This window comes from Schistocerca cancellata, chromosome 4, assembly GCF_023864275.1.
Source record: "Schistocerca cancellata isolate TAMUIC-IGC-003103 chromosome 4, iqSchCanc2.1, whole genome shotgun sequence".
NCBI lineage: Eukaryota > Metazoa > Arthropoda > Insecta > Orthoptera > Acrididae > Schistocerca > Schistocerca cancellata.
In genome coordinates this window covers 908110116-908132025 of record NC_064629.1, presented here as the reverse complement: position 1 = coordinate 908132025, position 21910 = coordinate 908110116, and the positions used below count along the sequence as shown (strand labels likewise).

Sequence of the window (21910 nt, the reverse complement as noted above, 5' to 3'; positions counted from 1 at the left end):
GCTGACAGTAACAGCAGCAGCGGCGGTGGTGGTGGCGGTCGCGGCAGTGGCGAGAGGAAAGGTCATGGCAGTGCCAAAGAAGAACTCACTGACAAAGCAGCTAATGTTGGCGCCAACAAGACAGACGGTGAGAGGAGGGCCTGCCCGTAACAAGGCCAGCACTGACAGAACTGATGCTGACGACAGATGAATCAGTGTCTGATTGTGTCACAGGCAAGGGTTGGACGAAGAGTAACAGGACTCCAACTGTAGGACCCTGTGAACAGAAATCAGAGGGCCACACCATATGACAACACTGCAAACAACCTGATAGAAAATGGGCCAGCTTTCTGCACACACAACTTCTGGATGCTGATTCCAGACACTGTTCTTGAACAAGTTCACTTGAACCCTGTGGTGATGACTGATCGATATTAACCAAGGCCATGGTATGCTCATTACTTAGCAGAAGGCAACCGTCACAACAAAATGTACACCTAACCAGTCCACCAAAAAGTCTCCATCCATGTCCCTGGACGAGAGCCTGGAAAAATTGGACAACACAAACAAAAAGGTTTTCCACATCCTCACTGGCAACAAAATGAGCATTGCATTGCTTACCTCAAGTGTCGTAGACTATAAACTGCAGCTATTGGTGGTACAGGTCCCAGTCCTCTTTCTGACAATCAAACATATGGAAGGTTCGCACAGGTGGTGGGGGGGGGGGGGGGGGGGGGGGTAGCGTGCCGAGTAGAAGCTAAAACCTGAGCAAGCTGAGTTACACCCTGCAGCAATTTCTGAATTTTCTGCTCATGTAACTGAAAAACTTGAGACAAACACAGCTCAGACAATGTGCAGACATGATAGTGGAAAGAGAGAGAAACTTGATGCAAAAATATGCTGCCAGTGAACTGATACTTGGGCCTTCAAGTACTGAAAAGAACTCGGACCAAAAGTTTCATTTGAGAAAGGTCACACTTGTACAATGCATGAATGGGCCATCTGAACTATGCTGAAGAGACAACAACTATAACATTTGGTTCACATATGTGCATGGACTGAAAAATGTGCCATGTCATAGGAAGTGCAAAATGTGATAGGCACCACTGCCTACAGACTACAGCAACACGAGAAGCATGAGACGTTGCCCTAACAAATGAACCATCAAACAAGCAAAAATCCACTCGATTGAGAAACCGCGTGAACAAACTTGAAAGTGAACCCTTTTCCAGAAAAAAAACTAAGATGCGGCAAAACAGTAAAAGAGACATGAAGAATCAAAACACTAAACCTTTATGCTTGTTACCAAATGTTATATCCTATTATAGAGGAGCCAGGTTTGCTGAAGTGAGACAGTCACTTTGCAGTAACAACTGTTTATTTACAAGAACTAAGCTAAATACAATCTCTGAGAACAATGTCTATGAAATTGGAGAACAGCAATGTATTAAGGGACAGGGAAGATTAATGACGATACAGCCCCATCAGGCTGGTAACTCATAGGCAGTCTCCTGATGAGCAGCAGGTGCTGTGATAATATGGTCCTATGAGGCTGAGAGCTTGTAGGCAGTCTACTGGTAACGACACAGCCCCACAAGGCAACAAGCATGTGGACAATCACAACAAACACTGCGAAGAGATGCCCTCGGAGTGGCTGGTGGAAGCACATCGTCAGATTGGGCTCAGGATGGGGGTGGCACCCCACCTTGGTGGATAGCAAAGTGGCAGCAGCAGGTGGTGTCTGTAACGGAGACTTGAACTGGCTATTGGTTGCTCAGAGCTTGAGACATAACTGGCTGTCTGTGAGCAGAGTGCGACTGAAGTACATGCCTGCTGAAGGATACATGCAGGACATCACGTAAGCACGTGACCATGTGGATGCAAATTAGTGCCCACAATTGCAGCACTATGTGCTGTGACTTGCACACCGCACACCACATAGTGGCAAGACTGACACTCCCAGACACTGTGGTGACTGCTGGCAGCTTGGCTGTACACAGTTCATCGTGTCTTCTGTTTACAAATAACCTCCTAGGTGAGGTAGGGGCTGTACCTGGCCTGTGAAACATACATGTCAATGTGGTGATCAAAATATGCAGGGGAAGCCCTACACAGTCAACACAATCAACACATTTAAATTTTATGTCCAGTTTTTAGACATAAGTTTTCAAGGTTATTTTATCTGAGACACTTGATTTTAATCAGATACAAAGAAAAAAATCTGAAGTCTGCTTATATAAGTAAGTATAAGTAAATAAACATGTGAATTTCACAGATTTTACACTTAGCTGGTTTGGTGTCACCTTTTACACTAGTGTGCCAAAGATGAACGCTGCAGCATCAGTACATCTCATAAAAACAAAGTAAAAGCGGAGCACAACAACCCATTTCTTCCACTTGGAGTGGCTAACAGTGCCAAGAATGATCGCACACAATGACAAAAGCCAGTCAAATGAAGCTCGAATGTGACACTGATGATCTGTTCAGGACCAAGTGAAACTATCATTTGAGACTACAGCAGGCCTTACTATCTTGTACATTCTCAGATACCAGTGTTTTTTTCCTACAGTTTGCAAAAGAAACATTTGATAGTGTCATCATGATGCCACAACAAATGATCTTCAGTCTCAGATCAACAATAATTTTTGAACCTCTTCCCTGCCAAAAATTATTGTGCTGTTGGTTGCTCTGAGCTTGGGACATAAGTGGCTCTCTGTAGAGGGAGCACCAACTTGAAGTACATGCCTGCAGAAGGATACATGCGTGGTATTGCGTGAGCGTATTTAAAAAACTGATAGTTGGCTTTCATGAAACAAGATGTGTACTTTTTTAAGCTATTACTTCAACCACATAGGACTCTGAATTTTCATGTGTGTGACATTCAGCTCATAATTTTTGTTTGTTCCACTGAGCAGGGTTCATCTTTCATATTAAATCATGTTTTGAGAACTGGTAACACCAGTAAATAGTCATTATTGTCTGTTTCAAATATTGGGTCTGTTTTGAATGTTGTTCTACAGAGAGGTAGCAATTACTTTGTAATATCAATTTTTGGCCGTGTCACTGTTGTGTAAAAGTCAAACATCAGTTTACTGTGAGAGCAGAGAAAACATGGTTCCAGGCAATGCAGCAACACTTCTAACAGTGCCTTCATCAGAATTTTAATTCTGGTGAAGGCACTCTTAGAAGTGTTGAAACCTGTTAATAAGACTAAAAATTGTGACTGACGGCTCATTTGTTTCAATTTTAATTTATAAACGGTCACTGAAAAAAGCAACCATGTTTAAAACTTTAAAAGTAGAGATGTTTAGTGTGTGCATTTGGTTGGTTTTTGTGATTCACAAAATGTGAAGAGAGAAGGTTTGCGAATGTGTTGTCATAGCAGTTACTACATTACAGGATCAGCAGCTTCCTTGCACAAGCATTACCAAGCAAAGTGAAAGGAAGGTATTGCTTCTACCTCATTCTATCAAGCAACCTGAAAAAGCTTCCTCACAGTCAGGCCTAACAGATCAGTCTACAAAGAAAGTAAGTTGTTAGTTTTACTATTTTAGGTTTCTTATTGTTGAATTGTATTACAATGCTTATTTTTACGGAAATACGTTGCAGGTTCACATACTTACGCGCACAAAAGATCGCAGGCTAACTGATTGTAACATAGCAGGTGCTCAGTATTTCAATGGCACATGTGATGATACTAGTGATTCTCGTTCAGTTTTACAAGCTACATCTTCAAAAGATGTAAGTATAACTCTGTAATGTGTGGAAGTTCATTGTAATAGTGTTTTAATCAATGTAACAGGCACAGTTATTTGTGGGATTCAAACCCCATCTCTCCTTCCAAATTTAAATTTTCCGAGGTTCCCCAGAATGTCCATCTATCACATCTATACTCTGCTAACCATGGTGAAGTGCATGACAGAGGGTACATCCCAATCTACCGCACATCAAGACTTGCTTCTATTTGATTCACCTATGGAATATGGGAAGAATGGTTGCTGAAATCCCTGTATGCATGCAGTAATGAGTCTAATCTTGTCATTACAGTCTCTACGTGAGTAATATTTAGGAGATTGTATGATATTCCTAGAGTCCTAACTTATGAATTTTTGTTGAAGTTTTATAAGTAGGCTTTCACAGTATAGTTTGTCAATCTTCAAGCATCACACCCGTTTAGTTTTTTCTGCATCTCAGTGACATTCTCCTGTGGGTCAAAGAAATCTGTGATTATTTGTTCTGCCCTTCATTGTGTGTGTTCACTATCCTTTGGTAGCCCTATAAAGTACTTGCACAGCAAGCTTAAGCAATATTGTATGTGAATGGAATGAAAATGAATATTGCTGCTGTCAGCTACAGCAGATCAGGTGGAATCAGCAGCGACAAGCGAAAATGTGTTCCAGACTGGGATTCAAACCTGGGATCTCCTGCTTGCTAGGCAGATGTGGTAACCACTGCGCCATCTGGGACGCAGCATTATTGCAACTTTTTGGACTACCTTGGTACGCCTCAGGGCTGATCCACATTCCCATTGAGCACCACCTATCCGCAGTCCCTGTCCATTATATTGCTGTTCGCTACTGAGAGATTCCCACAGGAGGCCAGACGTCTTTCGTGCATTCACACTGAAGAAAGTGGATCCATTGCCCAGCCAGGCTTATCAATTATATGAATGCGTGGTGTCTGTTCCTTCAAAAGAACAGACACCACACAGATCCCGCAGTTGTGAAACATTATGTGTGAATGGAATGCGTATCACTGCTGTCATCTGCAGCGGGACATTAAATGGAATCAGCCGCGACGAGCAAAAATGTGCACTGGTCCAGGATTCGAACCCAGAATTTCCTGCCTACTAGGCAGGTAGGGTAACCACTGTGCCATCAGGGACACAGCGCTATTGCAGCTGCATGGACTTTCTCAGTACACCTCATGGCCGATCCACATTCCCACTGAGTGCCACCTATCCACAGTCCCTGTCCATTATACTCCCGTTAGCTACTCAGAGATTCCCACAGGAGGTCGGATGTCTTTCATGCAGGAGATCCTGGTTTTGAATCCCAGTCCAGTACACATTTTTGCTCGTCGCCACTGATTCCACTTAATTTCCTGCTGCAGCTGACAGCAGTGATACCCATTCCATTCACATATAATGTTTCACAGCTACGGGATCTGCATGGTGTTCGTCCTCTTGAAGGAGGAGACAACACACATTCATATAGTTGAGCAATATTCTAGAATGGCCCATACGATTGTTGTTTAAGCAATCTCCTTTGTAGACACTCAGTATTTTTTCTAGCATCATAGCTATGAACTGAAGTCTACCAGCTACTTTACATGTGATTGAACCTATGTGATCATTCTATTTCATATTCCTACAAATCATTTCACCCAGCTATTTGAGATGACTAGTTCCTATTTTAATTCATTCATAATCATAAGATACATGTTTTGTGAAGTGCAAAATTTTACATTTCTCTGCATTTAAATGAGCTCTTGTTCAGTCTGTGAAGGCCCAAGGAATGTCTACCAGCTTCATGTCCACCTCTGCCTTCTGGTATTATGTGGATGTGGTGTGGAGCAGCATGTGGTCAACACCTCGCTCTCCTGGCAATTTTACAGACTTTGCAGACCATGGAGCTGCAACTTCTTCTTCTTCTTCTTCTTCTTCTTCTTCTTCTTTTGTCAAGTACCTCCTCAGGTGGTGTCTTGAGGTGGAGTGCACCCTGAACCAGTCCTTCCACAAAGGAAAAATCCTCGGCAGTATCGAGAATCAAACTCGGGTCCTCCACATGGCAACCATCTGTGCTGACTACTCAGCTACAGAGACATACACTGCACATTTAAAGCAAGTTAAACATTTTTGCACCACTTTGAAATCTCACCAGGATTTTTCTGAATATTTGTGCAAATTTTTTTAGACAGTATCTCATAATAGGTAACTGCATCATCCACAGAAAGTGTGAGCTAACTATAAATATTTTAACAGCTGTGGGTGTTCTTTGGTTGAGATTAGTGTATCAGGGTGAGTCAGAAAGAGCTCAGCAGCAGCAGAAACCTTTATTTACTTGCCAGCAGTGTGTACACATACTCAGGCAGCCGGAGGTCCTGCTCAGCTGCGATGTGAGGTGGAGCAGCCAGGTTGAATTGTAGGTGAGGGTGGCAGGTGGCATGTGGCACTGGCAAATGCCCATTGGCTCAATGGCTGGGAGGGCTTCAGTTTGAACCTCAGTTGATTGATGCTGTTGGTGAAGCCACTGGGAGGCTGTCCAGTCGGGATGACAGTTGAGCAGTGGCGACCTCAAGGAAGGCACTGATTTTTCATTTAAAGACTCACTGATTTGATTACCAACCTGCTTTGGATGACCAGCATGACACCAAAGCATGTTTGTTGTGGTGTGGCTGCTGCAATGTCATGTATGCCATGAGCTGGTCACCAACCAATGGGCAGGTTGTGGCATCTAGTCTGGGCGTCATGACACAGTGCCTGCAAATGGCAAATGGGTTCCTTATGGCAATGAGATGTCTTGTGTTAGACACATATTGTTACTCTCTCCCCCTTCGTGGAAGAATTCAGCCCTCCGAATTCTGTCCACTACTGTACCTGGAAGTAATAACTTTTACAGTTCATCTCAGACACATTCTATTAGTTCTCGGCTCACGTTACTTGTAGTAGTCCTGTTTGCAACTTTCCAATAGCTAAGTTTCTTCCTCACTGGCACCATCACTAATGTGTCCCACAAAGGGGTTTACATTGTTTAAACTTTTGATAACTTGAACAAAAATAACAAAAACTATGAACTTTTTAGGTTGTGTACATGACCATGCATTACTGATGTTTTGCTGTTGAAGATGTTCAGAATGTCATGTGTAAGTAAGACAGCATTTGTGATGCTGCAGAACAGAATCACACACACTTGTTACGGTTGCCATTGAAATGGATTCAAAGGCAGTCACAATAGCCTCGCTCGTGTCACCCAACATATGTGGCTTTGTAGCATAGATGATATCCTTCAAGTTTCTCATGGAAAGAAATCTAAAGGCATTAAATTGGGGGATCTAATTTGAAACTCAATACTCCCGCATCGACCTATCCACTTCCCAACAAATGTGGTAGTGCATCATCTTGGTGAAAACAATAATCTTCACCTCGGTACAGTTGGTGAACAGCTGGTACAATTTGTTCCTGCAACATGGAAAGCTACTTTACATCTGTCACTGTTCCTTCAAAAAAGAATGGCCGTACAAGTCCTCTTGACAGGCATACCACACCACACAAATAACCCAGAAATATTAACAGCTTGTTCTTCCATAACATGGGATTATCTCTTTCCCAGTACACACAGTTATGGCAATTGATGTTTCCATTCAGTTTAAATGTCACCTCATCAGATCTAACAACGACATCAGTCAGCTGTTCATTATCACAAATCCATTCACAAAATTCAAGGCACTTATCCGAATAATCTTCAGTCATTGCACGAAGGAACCTGGGAATGTAGGGTTTCTACTTTGCTTGCTTTAAAATGTGGTGAACGCATGATTTGCTTACACCTGATTTATGCACAACTTGCCATATGGATGTCTTTTGGGGAAATTGTGAAAGCTTGTCTGTACCACTGCATTCACTCCTCTTTCGTCCATTACTGATTTCTTCCTGCCACATTGTCCCTTCTTCAGATCACACTCACTTCCTTCCCGGTGAAATTTGTCCCATAATTTAGTTATTGTTACACATGATGGAGGCGCAGTGTCAAATTCTGCATGCTATTGTCTCTGCACTTTTGTTTTGTTTTCAGATTTCCAATAACACTTTAAAATCCACTTTCTTTGGTCCAATGACAAGTTCCCAGCCATCTTTTTATTTATGTGTAGTTACTGGCAACTGAAAATAAACAAAGGAATGGCTACACACCCTAGTTAAGAGAGCACCATATAATCACAATTGCATCAGGTTGTCATTAATACCTCATTTTTTATTAAAGCTCAAATAGTGTAAAGCCCTTTGTGGGACACCCCGTATAAGCCTGCAGGTGGAAGGTGGATAGGAGCAGGACCTTTTCAACACTACATTTTAAGATACACTATACTTGGGATAGTAATGGATGACACCTGTTGTTAGCAAATTTATGAGTGTGGCTGATGTGGAAGTTCTTGACATGATTAGTATTGGCTGATGCTCATTATGATGCTTCCTTATATACCCAAATAATTGCTGTAGTGAAATCCAACCATTCTGGGTGGTAAGCATCTGGTCCAGTAAGGTGAGAAGGCTAGGACACACAGAATAGGCTTCCTGTAGAGAGATTTTGAAAGGGAAAATGAGGAAGGGAGAGTAGTTAATAGGTGGAATTTGATTATGTGGTTCCAGTAATGGTGGCAGGTTATTGAAAAGAGGGACCAGAGATGTCATAGCGGGTGTGATTGATTATTAGGCTTTCTTCTTTGTAGCTCTAGTCACTGTGTGTTACTCAACTGTCCTTGGTCATAGCATGTGCTGATGACAGTTACCAGGTCTGCCACCTAAAAGAGTCACTGGGGTCTAAACTTCGAAAGTATTCATTTCCTCCCCGTTGACATTTCCCATGGATCCTTTTACATGGGTTCCTCAACTTGGTACAGGCTGAGCTTGCATGACCCTGTACTGTTTGTACCAGCTTTGTAGGGCAGACTGTGACTCCCTTGGCCCGACACAGCAGCAGTTCCAAAGTGGAGTGTTAATACGTGGAACTTTTCGGGTGCAACAAGTAATAAAACATACACCTTTGGCTGTATGAACTTCTTCAGAGATCTCCATCATCTTAAATAAATAAACTGACTCTGTTACCCAGAACAGAACATAATTTTTCAGGTGTTCTGCGTTATCACTACCAAATACTGTCTTCAAACAGAATGATTTCCCATCGAGTTCTACTGTGTGCCATTCCAGATCAACTTTGGTAGGATGTTTGCACAGGCAATTCAGTCTAAGTATGACATCATAGTTTTTTCTAATATGAGGAAGTACTTCCATGCAAGACCTGAAGTCTTTCTCTCCCACTTGGAAGTTTAGCCATGCCAAAACTAAGTGAATGAATACTGCTCTCACCTACGCCACTTGGTATACCCTGAGGCAGGTTCAGATTCTTAACACCGTGTATACCTTGACTTGCTATGGATACCTGTGATCCTGTATCCAATAAAAATTTGCACATCCTTCCTCCTCCATAGCTGGTCAATAGTATGCCACTGATTCAGCACATGGTTATTCTGTGCTTACAGTTACTGGGAATGCTGCACAGTGGGTACACTGTTCACTTTCTCTTTTAACACAAAGATCTGAGCTCTAACCTGTGATCACATTCCCTGTGCTTGTGGAAACCTGCATGGACTTTCCTGTTCTGAGTGTCCCACTTTAATACACCTTGTACCCTGAGGTTTCCTACAATTTCGCTGATGTTATCAGTCTGACCAGATCAATAGCACATCATTTTTATGTTAAAAATCACTTTCTTTTCCCTCATACTGGTCAATGCATATATCTGCTAATACTATCACAGTTACTACAGCTTCATTTAAGGATATTGGGTACTCCACTCGTGCTTTGTACGTAATTTCAATTGGCAAACCCCTAGTATTGGACACTCATAACTGATTATACAGCAGCATTTTTGTCACAGAACGGATAGATTCAGCTTGAATTGCGGTGTTCTCTGGGACAATGACTTAACTGAAATCTATATCAGTAATTATTACATGTTACACTATCATGTCATATGTTGTGAAACCACAGTATTTTGTTTATATTTGACTGAAAATTAAATGAAATGAAAAAAAACCACCTGTTTAAGATGTTTACTGCTCTGTATTGCAATCTCAGTATATTTCAGTTAAGTCATTGTTCCAGCTCAGTTGTTTCCACTGAAATAATGTACCAAATTTTTTTAATGGTTGTGTAGAAAATAAGGAGAGACACAAAAATAATAAAAACTTAAGAAATTGTAAGTCAAATGGTATGAATTGTGAATATTAAGTGCAGAATACTTGACACACTTTTAAAGAAAGCACAGACTCACAGTTCTATACAAACAGTATGTAACTTCATGACTGATTAAAACTTAGCTGTAGACTGGGAATCAAATCTGGACCCTTGCCTTTCACAATACATTTTGTGTGTTGAACTATCCAGTCAAGACTTATGATCCAAAAAATCATTCTGGAAACAGTTAGGTTATACTTAAGGCATTTCTCCATAATATCCATTTTGCAAGCAGTGATAGTCCAACAAGGAATGCAGTATAGTTTCTGAGCCATATAACTCCTGTGAGGTTCGGGTGGTGAGAGAAAGGGACTGAGAGAATTGAAGCAGTGAAAGTTGGTCATGCCTGGATAGCTCAGTGGGTATTAGCATTGCATGAAAAAGGCGAGAGGCCAAGTTTGAGTCTTGGAATAACACACAGTTTTAATCTTGTCAAGTAGTTTCACAATCTTGTACACTCCACTGCAGACTGAAAGCTTCATTTTGGAAACAACCCCTAGGTTCTGGCTAAGTCACTTCTCCACAATTTAAATTCTGTCAGGTGAGCTAATACAGCAAAACATGCAGGGGAATTTGTGTGAAGTTTGAAAACAAAAAAGGGAGGAACGATCAGCCATCTGCTATATCAAGATAGACTCTGATTTTATCATCCTCCCTGCAGACAAGTCACTGTCATGATCACCTTACAGAACTGTCTGGCTTCACCTGCAAGCTCTGTTGCAGCAATATATAGCTCCCCCCCCCCCTCTGCCCCCCCCCCACACACACACCCACCTTACATGTGCATCCCCAAATCAATAAACCCAACAATGCCCCATTGTAGCTGGTTTGTGTGTTTCCACCAAAGGAATCTCTGCTCTTGTTGACCAACACCGCCAACTAATTACCCACAGCCTAGGGTCCCATATTAAAGATGGGAACCATTTTCTTCACAAACTGTCAGCTGACCCCACTCCATTATCTGGATCCCTCTTTGTCACTGCTGACGTGTCACCTCCCTGTACACTAATGTACTCCATGCCCGTAGCCTTGCTGCTTTTGAACACTACCTTTTCCCATGCCCTTCCAACTCCAAATCTTTCATCCTATTCTATCTGTTGTTGTGCCCGACATCTTGGACACTGAGGTGGCTAGTAATAATGCATTTAATTAGAACAAATGAGTAATACTGTATTAACTACCACAAAACTTATCTTTGCTTGCCAGGCTCAGCTGTAGCTAAGGAACAGCGCACGTGAACTCGTGGTTCAGAACACACTAAATGACCCATGATTACCGAGTGGTGAATTGAAACAGGTTCAGAATGACCATACTGTGGCTTCACTACAGTCACTAGACAACCTAAATTCGGAGACTTTTTTTTTTTGTTGACACAGTTCTGATAGCGTTGGCACAGTTCACAGGAGAAAGAAGTCTCTTCACTCCCCAATGGTTGACACAGACTGAGTCATGGCTAGTAGATAGCATGACAGCATTACTCTGACAGGATCTTCCTGGAAGTGGGAAAGATCTCACCTCAAACAGAACTGTGCTCCTGGTCAGTGGCATCACTATTTCAGATCAGAGGCACAGCAGTGGCGCCTCGGAACTACAAGAGGCACAGCTTCTTTCTACCACCTCATTGGATGCATCATGATACCACTTTGCATTGCAGTATATCTGCGGTGGTTGATACTTCTTGCACCACTCTCGATACTTGACGTCAGGATACTATATGCTTCTACATATTCATGAATAGCTACTTGTCCTGTGAGGGGAAGATATAAATTCTCACCTAACGATACATGGTTACCCTTCTGGATAAGGTACTGGGAGAATGAGAAATGGAAAGTGGTTCATGAATTGCGCCTGTATAGATCAATCGTAAAGGGCGGTTATCAAGGAACTATTTGGAAATACACAAAATTGATGTGTATCTTGGGATAAGCAAGAGTAATATTGACAGAGGGAGTGATTACACAGAGGAGTAATACGATGATGTTTAATAACGATAATGATACTGCCTATCAGCTAGTTTCTTAGATAGTGAATTAAATTCTTCTTGCAAAGCTTATCATAGCAAGGTTTTGGGCTAGAGCTTGAACAACAATGTGTCTACCAAGAGCTTGTGCTCATCTGTTTGCCATTGGAGATCTCTATTTCTCAGGTATTTAATTTATCGTAACGTATTCTAACTTTGCCAAATCGTAACATGTTCTTGATTGTAATTTCGTCACAGTTGCATGTAATTATGCTGGCGACTAGTTTCGAAGTACAAAGTTCATTTTCAATTTCAAGCCATATGTACAGGGTTATTACAAATGACTGAAGCGATTTCACAGCTCTACAATAACTTTATTATTTGAGATATTTTCACAATCCTTTGCACACACATACAAAACCTCAAAAAGTTTTTTTAGGCATTCACAAATGTTCGATATGTGCCCCTTTAGTGATTCGGCAGACATCAAGCTGATAATCAAGTTCCTCCCACACTCGGCGCAGCATGTCCCCATCAATGAGTTCGAAAGCATCGTTGATGCGAGCTCGCAGTTCTGGTACGTTCCTTGGTAGAGGAGGTTTAAACACTGAATCTTTCGCATAACCCCACAGAAAGAAATCGCATGGGGTTAAGTCGGGAGAGCGTGGAGGCCATGACATGAATTGCTGATAATGATCTCCACCACGACCGATCCATCGGTTTTCCAATCTCATGTTTAAGAAATGCCGAACATCATGATGGAAGTGCGGTGGAGCACCATCCTGTTGAAAGATGAAGTCGGCGCTGTCTGTTTCAGTTGTGGCATGAGCCAGTTTTCCAGCATGTCCAGATACACGTGTCCTGTAACGTTTTTTTCGCAGAAGAAAAAGGGGCCATAAACTTTAAACCGTGAGATTGCACAAAACACGTTAACTTTTGGTGAATTGCGAATTTGCTGCACGAATGCGTGAGGATTCTCTACCGCCCAGATTCGCACATTGTGTCTGTTCACTTCACCATTAAGAAAAAATGTTGCTTTATCACTGAAAACAAGTTTCGCACTGAACGCATCCTCTTCCATGAGCTGTTGCAACCGCGCCGAAAATTCAAAGCGTTTGTTATTGGGTGTCAGGGCTTGTAGCAATTGTAAACGGTAAGGCTTCTGCTTTAGCCTTTTCCGTAAGATTTTCCAAACCGTCGGCTGTGGTACGTTTAGCTCCCTGCTTGCTTTATTTGTCGACTTCCGCGGGCTACGAAACTTGCCCGCACACGTTCAACCGTTTCTTCACTCACTGCAGGCCGACCCGTTGATTTCCCCTTACAGAGGCATCCAGAAGCTTTAAACTGCGCATACCATCGCCGAATGGAGTTAGCAGTTGGTGGATATTTGTTGAACTTCGTCCTGAAGTGTCGTTGCACTGTTATGACTGACTGATGTGAGTGCATTTCAAGCACGACATACGCTTCCTCGGCTCCTGTCGCCATTTTGTCTCACTGCGCTCTCGAGCGCTCTGGCGGCAGAAACCTGAAGTGCGGCTTCAGCCGAACAAAACTTTTTTCTACATATCTGTAGTGTGTCGTGACCATATGTCAATGAATGGAGCTACAGTGAATTTATGAAATCGCTTCAATCATTTGTAATAGCCCTGTATTAAAGGTACATTAACAGTGCTTGGGTACTAGTCTAGTTTAACTGCACTTTGTGAACACGTCTACGTTGTGAAATTGGTCTGCATTCATTGTGATTATGCATCATCTGTGTGTAAATTGACCGATGCCTAATCAACTGCTGTTAGTGCAGTTTTAATAGGCCTGGCTTGAAAATGAACTTCGTAGTTTGAAATAGTCACCAGCGTAATCAAACACAAATGTGGCAGAATTACAATAAAGAATTTAAGTTACCCAAGTCACTATTCCTGTCCTGACTTCATGTTGGAAATACGTCAAAACATGTTGTTTTGACATTGCTAGCAAAAATGGAATTCACATATGAAGAAAGCAGTCCTCCATTTCTCTATCATCCATTGTGTGTCATAGTGCCCCCTGTAAATGATCTCTTATTATGAGCCTTTAACAGTACAGAAATGGTTGGTGCAACGGATATGTAACACCTTCATTGTTGTGTACTACTTCATACACAACAGTAAAGAGAAATGAGTTACAGAGTGTTGCAGCAGCTGTCGTCATAGGGTAGCAGGATAGGAGCAGAAATGACTAGTGATCATGTAAATACAGTAAACAGAAGTTTTACTTAATTTATAGATTTCTCCAAGCATTTGAAGAAACTTTACAAAAGAACAAATAGCAATAGAGGCCAGCCATTACGAGAAGCAAACTAAAGCATCATGCAATGTAAGGCTCCCACTACTAATGCACAAGTCAACTGTGTGTCATGGTACAAGATTGTCATCTTGGCGTGCAACTACCAAATGCAGTAGCCAATCATGGAGAAGGACCACAATTTATGCGGTCTTTCTCACGATACCTGTACTGAATAAACCATCTGTCATCTGTACCTCACACTGCATTATGTCATCTTGCCACAGCTGCCTTCCCAACTGCTCCAAATGAGCTTCTTGTAGCTGAATGTGATGGCTGCAAAACCAGAAATATTACAGTGGCACCTCCTGAATGTAAGGGCCGACTTTTCTCTTTCTGAATTGTAAATGTTACTGGTTAGATAGTATCTGCATTGTGAGAAAGTTCCATATTTGTGGTGATACCAGAGTATAATTTTTTTCTAGGAAGGACAAAATACTCCTACGACTAGTGCAGAAAAAGACTGGGAAATAAGTCAGTCACCGCATTCTTATGTCAGCCAGTCTGATGAAGCGTCCACATATTTGAGTGGGACAAGACTCTCATCAGAGGTATGTGGTATCTGTCTGTTCCTTTATGTGTTTACAGAATATACAATCATATTTTTCATGTATGGCAAATGAAATATTTTCCAGGCCCAACAATGTGAAAATATGAATGCTTCTAAAGACTCAAGACCAAAGGAAGAATATCTATCTTATCGTCCTGGTAGTTGCACAGGCATGATTCCTCCACATCTAATAGTAATGACAGCATCTCCAAAAGAAGTAAGTGAAATGGATTGCTGTAGTTGGATACATCTTTATGTGTGGCAACTGGGAAAGAATCTTGATGGCTGTTACTAGTATTGCTCAAGTTTCAGTTTAATTTATTAATAACATTGAAGATGTATTCTTGGATCATGGCACTTCTGCTTCATTTCATAGTTATGAAGACAATGTATTCCATTTGTCCCGAATGCAGTTGTCCCTCCCCCCCACCCCCCTCGAAATGCTGTTCTAGTGCACATCTTGTTAGAAGGTGGCTTGATTTTGAACTGTCGTGATAATCCATCCCCACCAACCAACTGTAGCTAATGATATTTTATCTCCCACTGTTATGCTAAACTGTGATAAGTGCTCGCCTCCAGACTGCAGTGTTGCCACACTTTATTGGCTGTGTACAGTAGCTGAATGAACTTGATTGTTGTCTGCAACAACATATAGTACATTCCACCTGCACCTCCACCCCCCTTTCTACATCTGCCACCATGACTAAGAAAATTCTTTTCTCACTCTGCTATCCTCTCTCTCTGGATGTTTTTTAATATTTATTTTTAGCAGGTGTACATATACATACTGTGATAAGTGATCTCCTTCAGATAGCTCCATTGCTCTTCATATGATTACACAGAGCAAGGTGGTGGCAGTGGTGATACACTGAATTTGTATTCAGGAGGACAGTGGTTCACATCCCCTTCTGGTCATTCTGTGATTTCCCTAAATCACTTAAGCCAAATACTGGGTTGGTTGATTTTTTTTTTTTTTTTTTTTTTTTTTTTTGGAAGGACATGACAGATTTTCATCTCAATTCTTCCCCAGCCAGAGCTTGTACTCCATCTGCAGTGACATCATCGTCAGCTGGATATTGAGCCCTCATCTTGATTTTGTTCTTATGAACTAAGGAAAATCAAGTACAAGAATGTTTTTTATACATGAAATGACACTGTGTGAGGATGATTGCCTGAGCCTGCTACCTTCCCAAATTGCCAATTGGTCCCTCTGTCAGGTGTTGGGGAGGTGTGACCTGAGGTGTGAACAATCACCTAAGGTGGGTGTGCACCCTTCTGAGGGGAGCCCCCAGTTGGAAGGAACATGCCATCAGAGACACTGGGAATCATGGGGTTTTTCTCACAATGAGCCAATTATCATCTTCACAGTCAATGTCTACCAAACTTAAATGGAATGAGGCTAACGATTCAAAGACCCTCACAGCTGCACCACAGTTCCTTGTGGTTTCACGTACTTAAGATGGTCAGGCCTTTGCTACGGCAAATCTGTTTATTATTCAGAAAGTTGTTGATGCAAGTGCTGGTCCTGTGAAATCCTGCTCTCATTTACGCAATGACACTTTGCTTTTGGAGACTACTTTTGATTCTCAAGCACAGCGACTGTTTGCTGCTTTGCTCCTCCATGACTATGCTGTTAGTGTTGAGGTCCATCAAACGCTGAATTTTTCCTGTGGTGTTATTTACACTAGGCTGCTCGATGGTCTGACTGAGGCAGATTTCCAAATGTACCTCTCTGATCAGGGTGCCCTGCAGTCCATCGGGCGATGAAAAAGGTAGAGGCATCCTTAGTGCCCACACACACTCTTCTCGCTTTTGATAGAAAGGTGCTTCCGTCAGAGATTAAAGCAGGTTATGAAGTTATCACAGTCTGACCATACATTCCAAACCCAATGCGCTGTTACCAGTGTCGCACACTCGATTTTTCTGTCAGTACCCGACCAAATGTGTAACCTGTGGTAGGGATGCTCACGGGGGCGATTGTCCACCTCGTTCTCTCCACTGTATCAGCTGCAATGGCAACCATGCCGTCCCATTCCAAGATTTTCCCATGTGTCTTGAGGAGTGAGCTGTCCAGGAGATCCAGGTGAAGGAAAAAGTTCCTTTCCTGTTCATTCGCAAGTTGTTGAATAGTCAGAAACCCTATGTTCTACCATCCACCACTTTCAGCACTGTTCTTGGTGCTTCTCACTCCATGAAGGACATCACCATGCAGACATGCAGCCTCAAATTCAGCACCAGAGTTGTAAAATCGCCCAGTGTCATGGTAGCATCCCCTTCTCCTCCTCCATCTGTGCAACAAGCCACCAAACTTTCACCTCGTGGGGGCGAAATCACCTACTACACAATCAGCAGGGCAGAAAAGACAGAAGGAATACTCACATGAAGACTTTCTATGTCCCTCCATCAACAAACATCTGAGTCTTCCTCTGCCAACCAAAAAGGCTTCAAGAAGTCAAACAAAGGGAAACGGTCATCTCCTTCACTGACTCGAAGATCCTCCTTGACGGTATTGGCACGTGATATACTCGCCCTGCCGACCTCTGCATCACCTGCGCGCACTGCCAACCGTTTTTCTGCCTTGGACTCTGCAGACTGATAGAAGGAGAATGCTGACGCCTCTGTAGATTTCGTGGAGCAGGAGCCTCCAGTCTCGCTGCCCTGTAGCAGTGTCTTCGAAGGCATGGCACACGGCAGCAACTGAGGTGACACACCTTCATTTTATCCACCCTCCCCTTTCCTTGTCATGATTCTCCTCCAATGGAATGTTCATGGCCATCGATCCAACAAAGAGGGATCACGACTGCTCTTAGAACCGCAGTGTACGCATGTTCTCTGCCTCCAGGAAGCAAAATTGTGCGCTCACGACTGCTTTGAGCTGCTGCATTTCTTCCTGGTCCACTTTGACCTCCCCCCCCCCCCCCCTCCCCTTCCTCCCCCCGAGGGCCGCATTCCATCTCATGTGGGAGTCATGCTGCTCAGCCGAGATGATGTTCATAGTCAACCCAGTTCCCTGACTACCGGCTTCAAGTTGTTACAGTCCACATTTTCCTTCCTGACTTGATCTTTTCCCTTTGTACCATTTAAATCCCTCCGTCATTTCGGTGTCACCTGGGCAGACATCCTCCAGCTTATTGGGCAACTCCCTAGCTCCTATGTGCTGCTTGGTGACATTAATGTGCACCATCCCCTTTGGGGTTCTCCCAGAACCTGTCAGAGAGGTGACCTCTTGGCTGACCTCTTCAATCAACTTAACCTCATCTGCCTTAACATGGGAGCACACATGTTCCTTTCAGACTCCACACACACCAATTCCCACTTGAACCTCTCCTTCTGCACTGCCCCACTTGCCCATTGTCTCTAGTGGTCTGTTCTTTCTGATATGTACTCGAGCGACCATTTCCTGTGTGCTATCCATTTGCTGATTCCTACGCCACCTAAGTGCACACCCAAATGACAGCTTTCTAAGGCCAACTGGCAGCTTTACCCTGGCTTGTTGCATAGCTGGAGGAGGAGATGGGGATGCTAACCTGACACTGGGCAATTTTACAACCCTGGTGGCCTTTGATAAACACAAATTTCCCCAGTTGTGATGACCATGTAGAATATCTTACAAATATTATCCTTACCACTGAAGAACGTTTTGTTCCTCCCACATTCTCTTTACTCGCCATGACCCGGCCCCTTGGTGGACTGAGATGGCCGCAACGCAATTTGTGCATGGAAACGTGCTCTCCTTTTTTTAACCATCATCCTACAATGGCAAACTGCAACATTATAAACAGTTGCATGCACAGTATTGTCATGTTCTTCGGGATAGCAAAAACACTACCTGGATTTCATTCACTAGTTCTTTTAACAGTAGTAGACAATGTCATATTGCTATCTCCTCGGGCCACTATTTTGTGGGGATTTCTAGCTCCTCCCACTATCACCCTGCTTTCCTCCATTGGGAATGACTGGAGGAGTCTCGGATGATACCCTTCTCTTCTCAGAATAGTGAGTGCTGCAATGCCACCTTTACTATGACGGAGCTAGATCATGCTCTCACTTCATCCTGATCCTGCACCCCAGGGCTGGACGATGTTAACATTCAGATGTTCTACATCTACATCTACATCCATACTCCACAAGCCATCTGACGGTGTGTGGCGGAGGGTACCTTGAGTACCTCTATTGGTTCTCCCTTCTATTCCAGTCTCAGATTGTTCGTGGAAAGAAGGATTGTCGGTATGCCTCTGTGTGGGCTCTAATCTCTCTGATTTTACCCTCATGGTCTCTTCATGAGATATACGTAGTAGGGAACAATATACTGCTTGACTCCTCGGTGAAGGTATGTTCTCGAAACTTCAACAGAAGCCCGTACCGAGCTACCGAGCGTCTCTCCTGCAGAGTCTTCCACTGAAGTTTATCTATCATCTCCATAATGCTTTCGTGATTACTAAATGATCCTGTAACGAAGCGCGCTGCTCTCCGTTGGATCTTCTCTATCTCTTCTGTCACCCGTATCTGGTACGGATCCCACACTGCTGAGCAGTATTCAAGCAGTGGGTGAACAAGTGTACTGTAACCTACTTCCTTTGTTTTTGGATTGCATTTCCTTAGGATTCTTCCAATGAATCTCAGTCTGGCATCTGCTATACCGACGATCAACTTTATATGATCACTCCATTTTAAATCACTCCTAAGGCCCACTCCCAGATAATTTATGGAATTAACTACTTCCCTTTGCTGACCTGCTATATTGTAGCTAAATGAAAAGGTATCTTTCTTTCTACGTATTCGCAGCACATTACACTTGTCTACATTGAGATTGAATTGCCATTCCCTGCACCATGCGTCAATTCGCTGCAGATCCTCCTGCATTTCAGTACAATTTTCCATTGTTACAACCTCTCGATATACCACAGCATCATCCGCAAAAAGCCTCAGTGAACTTCCAATGTCATCCACAAGGTTATTTATGTATATTGTGAATAGCATCGGTCCTACGACACTCCCCTGCGGTACACCTGAAATCACTTACTTTGGAAGACTTCTCTTCATTGAGAATGACATGCTGCATTCTGTTACCTAGGAACTCTTCAATCCAATCACACAATTGGTATGATAGTCCATATGCTCTTACTTTGTTCATTAAACGACTGTGGCGAACTGTATCGAACGCCTTGTGGAAGTCAGGAAACACGGCATCTACCTGTGAACCCATGTCTATGGCCCTCTGAGTCTCGTGGATGAATAGCGCGAGCTGGGTTTCACACGATTGTCTTTTTCAAAACCCATGCTGATTCCTACAGAGTAGATTTCTAGTCTCCAGAAAAGTCATTATACTCGAACATAATACGTGTTCCAAAATTCTAAAACTGATAGACGTAAGAGATATAGGTCTATAGTTCTGCACATCTGTTTGACGTCCATTCTTGAAAACGAGGATGACCTGTGCCCTTTTCCAATCCTTTGGAACGCTGCGCTCTTCTAGAGACCTACTGTACACCGCTGCAAGAAGGGGGGCAAGTTCCTACGCATACTCTGTGTAAAATCAAACTGGTATCCCATCAAGTCCAGCGGCCTTTCCTCTTTTGAGTGATTTTAATTGTTTTTCTATCCCTCTGTCGTCTATTTCGATATCTACCATTTTGTTGTCTGTGTGACAATCTAGAGAAGGAACTACAGTGCAGTCTTCCTCTGTGAAACAGCTTTGGAAAAAGACATTTAGTATTTCGGCCTTTAGTCTCTCATCCTCTGTTTCAGTACCATTTTGGTCACAGAGTGTATGGACATTTTGTTTTGATCCACCTACCGCTTTGACATAAGACCAAAATTTCTTAGGATTTTCTGCCAAGTCAGTAGATAGAACTTTACTTTCGAATTCATTGAACACCTCTCGCATAGCCCTCCTCACACTACATTTCGCTTTGCATAGTTTTTGTTTGTCTGCAAGGCTTTGGCTATGTTTATGTTTGCTGTGAAGTTCCCTTTGCTTCCGCAGCAGTTTTCTAACTCGGTTGTTGTACCACGGTGGTTCTTTTCCATCTCTTACGATCTTGCTTGGCACATACTCATCTAACACATATTGTACGATGGTTTTGAACTTTGTGCACTGATCCTCAACACTATCTGTACTTGAGACAAAACTTTTGTGTTGAGCCATCAGGTACTCTGAAATCTGCTTTGGCTGAAATCATTGATGCAGTAACCGCTTTATGATTGCTGATTCCCTGTTCTGCGTTAACTGTTTCTGTTTGTCACCAGAAGGTCTAATATGTTGTCGCCACAAGTCGGTTCTCTGTTTAACTGCTCAAGGTAGTTTTCAGATAAAGCACTTAAAAAAAATTCGCTGGATTCTTTGTCCCTGCCACCTGTTATGAACGTTTGAGTTTCCCAGTCTATATCCGGCAAATTAAAATCTCCACCCATAACTATAACATGGTGGGGAAATCTACTCGAAATATTTTCCAAATTATCCTTCAGGTGCTCAGCCACAACAGCAGCTGAGCCAGGGGGCCTATAGAGACATCCAATTACCATGCCTGGGCCTGCTTTAACCATGACCTTCACCCAAATTATTTCACATTTCGGATCTCCGTCAATTTTCTTCGATACTATCGCACTTCTTATCGCTATAAACACGCCTCCCCCTTCACTGCCCAGCCTGTCTCTGCGGTATACATTCCAATCTGAGTTTAGAATTTCATTACTGTTCACATCTGGTTTCAGCCAACTTTCTGTCCCTAGTACTATGTGGGCATTGTGACTGTTTATTAATGAGAGCAGTTCTGGGACCTTTCTATAGATGCTCCTGCAGTTTACGATCAGCAGATTAATATTGTTATTCCTTGTTGCATTTTGCCTACTCCTACCTTGCCGCGTCTCAGGAGGTGTCTTGTCGGGCCTAGGGAGGGAGTTCTCTAACCTAAAAAACCCACATGTGCACTCCACACATACTCCGCTACCCTTGTAGCCACTTCCTGTGTGTAGTGCACACCTGACCTATTCAGGGGGACCCTACATTTCTCCACCCGATAGCGGAGGTCAAGAAATTTGCACCCCAGATCTCCGCAGAATCGTCTGAACCTCTGGTTTAACCTTCCAT

General features: G+C 42.9%; 1 protein-coding gene across 4 annotated transcripts in view; it reads left to right on the top strand.

Moving 5' to 3' along the window:
* LOC126185074 (MAP3K12-binding inhibitory protein 1-like) overlaps positions 1-21910 on the top strand; it is an 85033-nt gene that overhangs the window by 29636 nt on the left and 33487 nt on the right. For 3 of the 4 annotated variants that reach the window (XM_049927860.1, XM_049927859.1, XM_049927861.1), the window contains 4 exons: positions 3379-3507; positions 3589-3720; positions 14696-14821; positions 14906-15037. In XM_049927860.1, the coding sequence (XP_049783817.1) occupies positions 3379-3507; positions 3589-3720; positions 14696-14821; positions 14906-15037 (519 nt within the window). The remainder of the gene's footprint in view (positions 1-3378; positions 3508-3588; positions 3721-14695; positions 14822-14905; positions 15038-21910) is intronic. The other variant, XM_049927862.1, reaches the window with a different exon arrangement.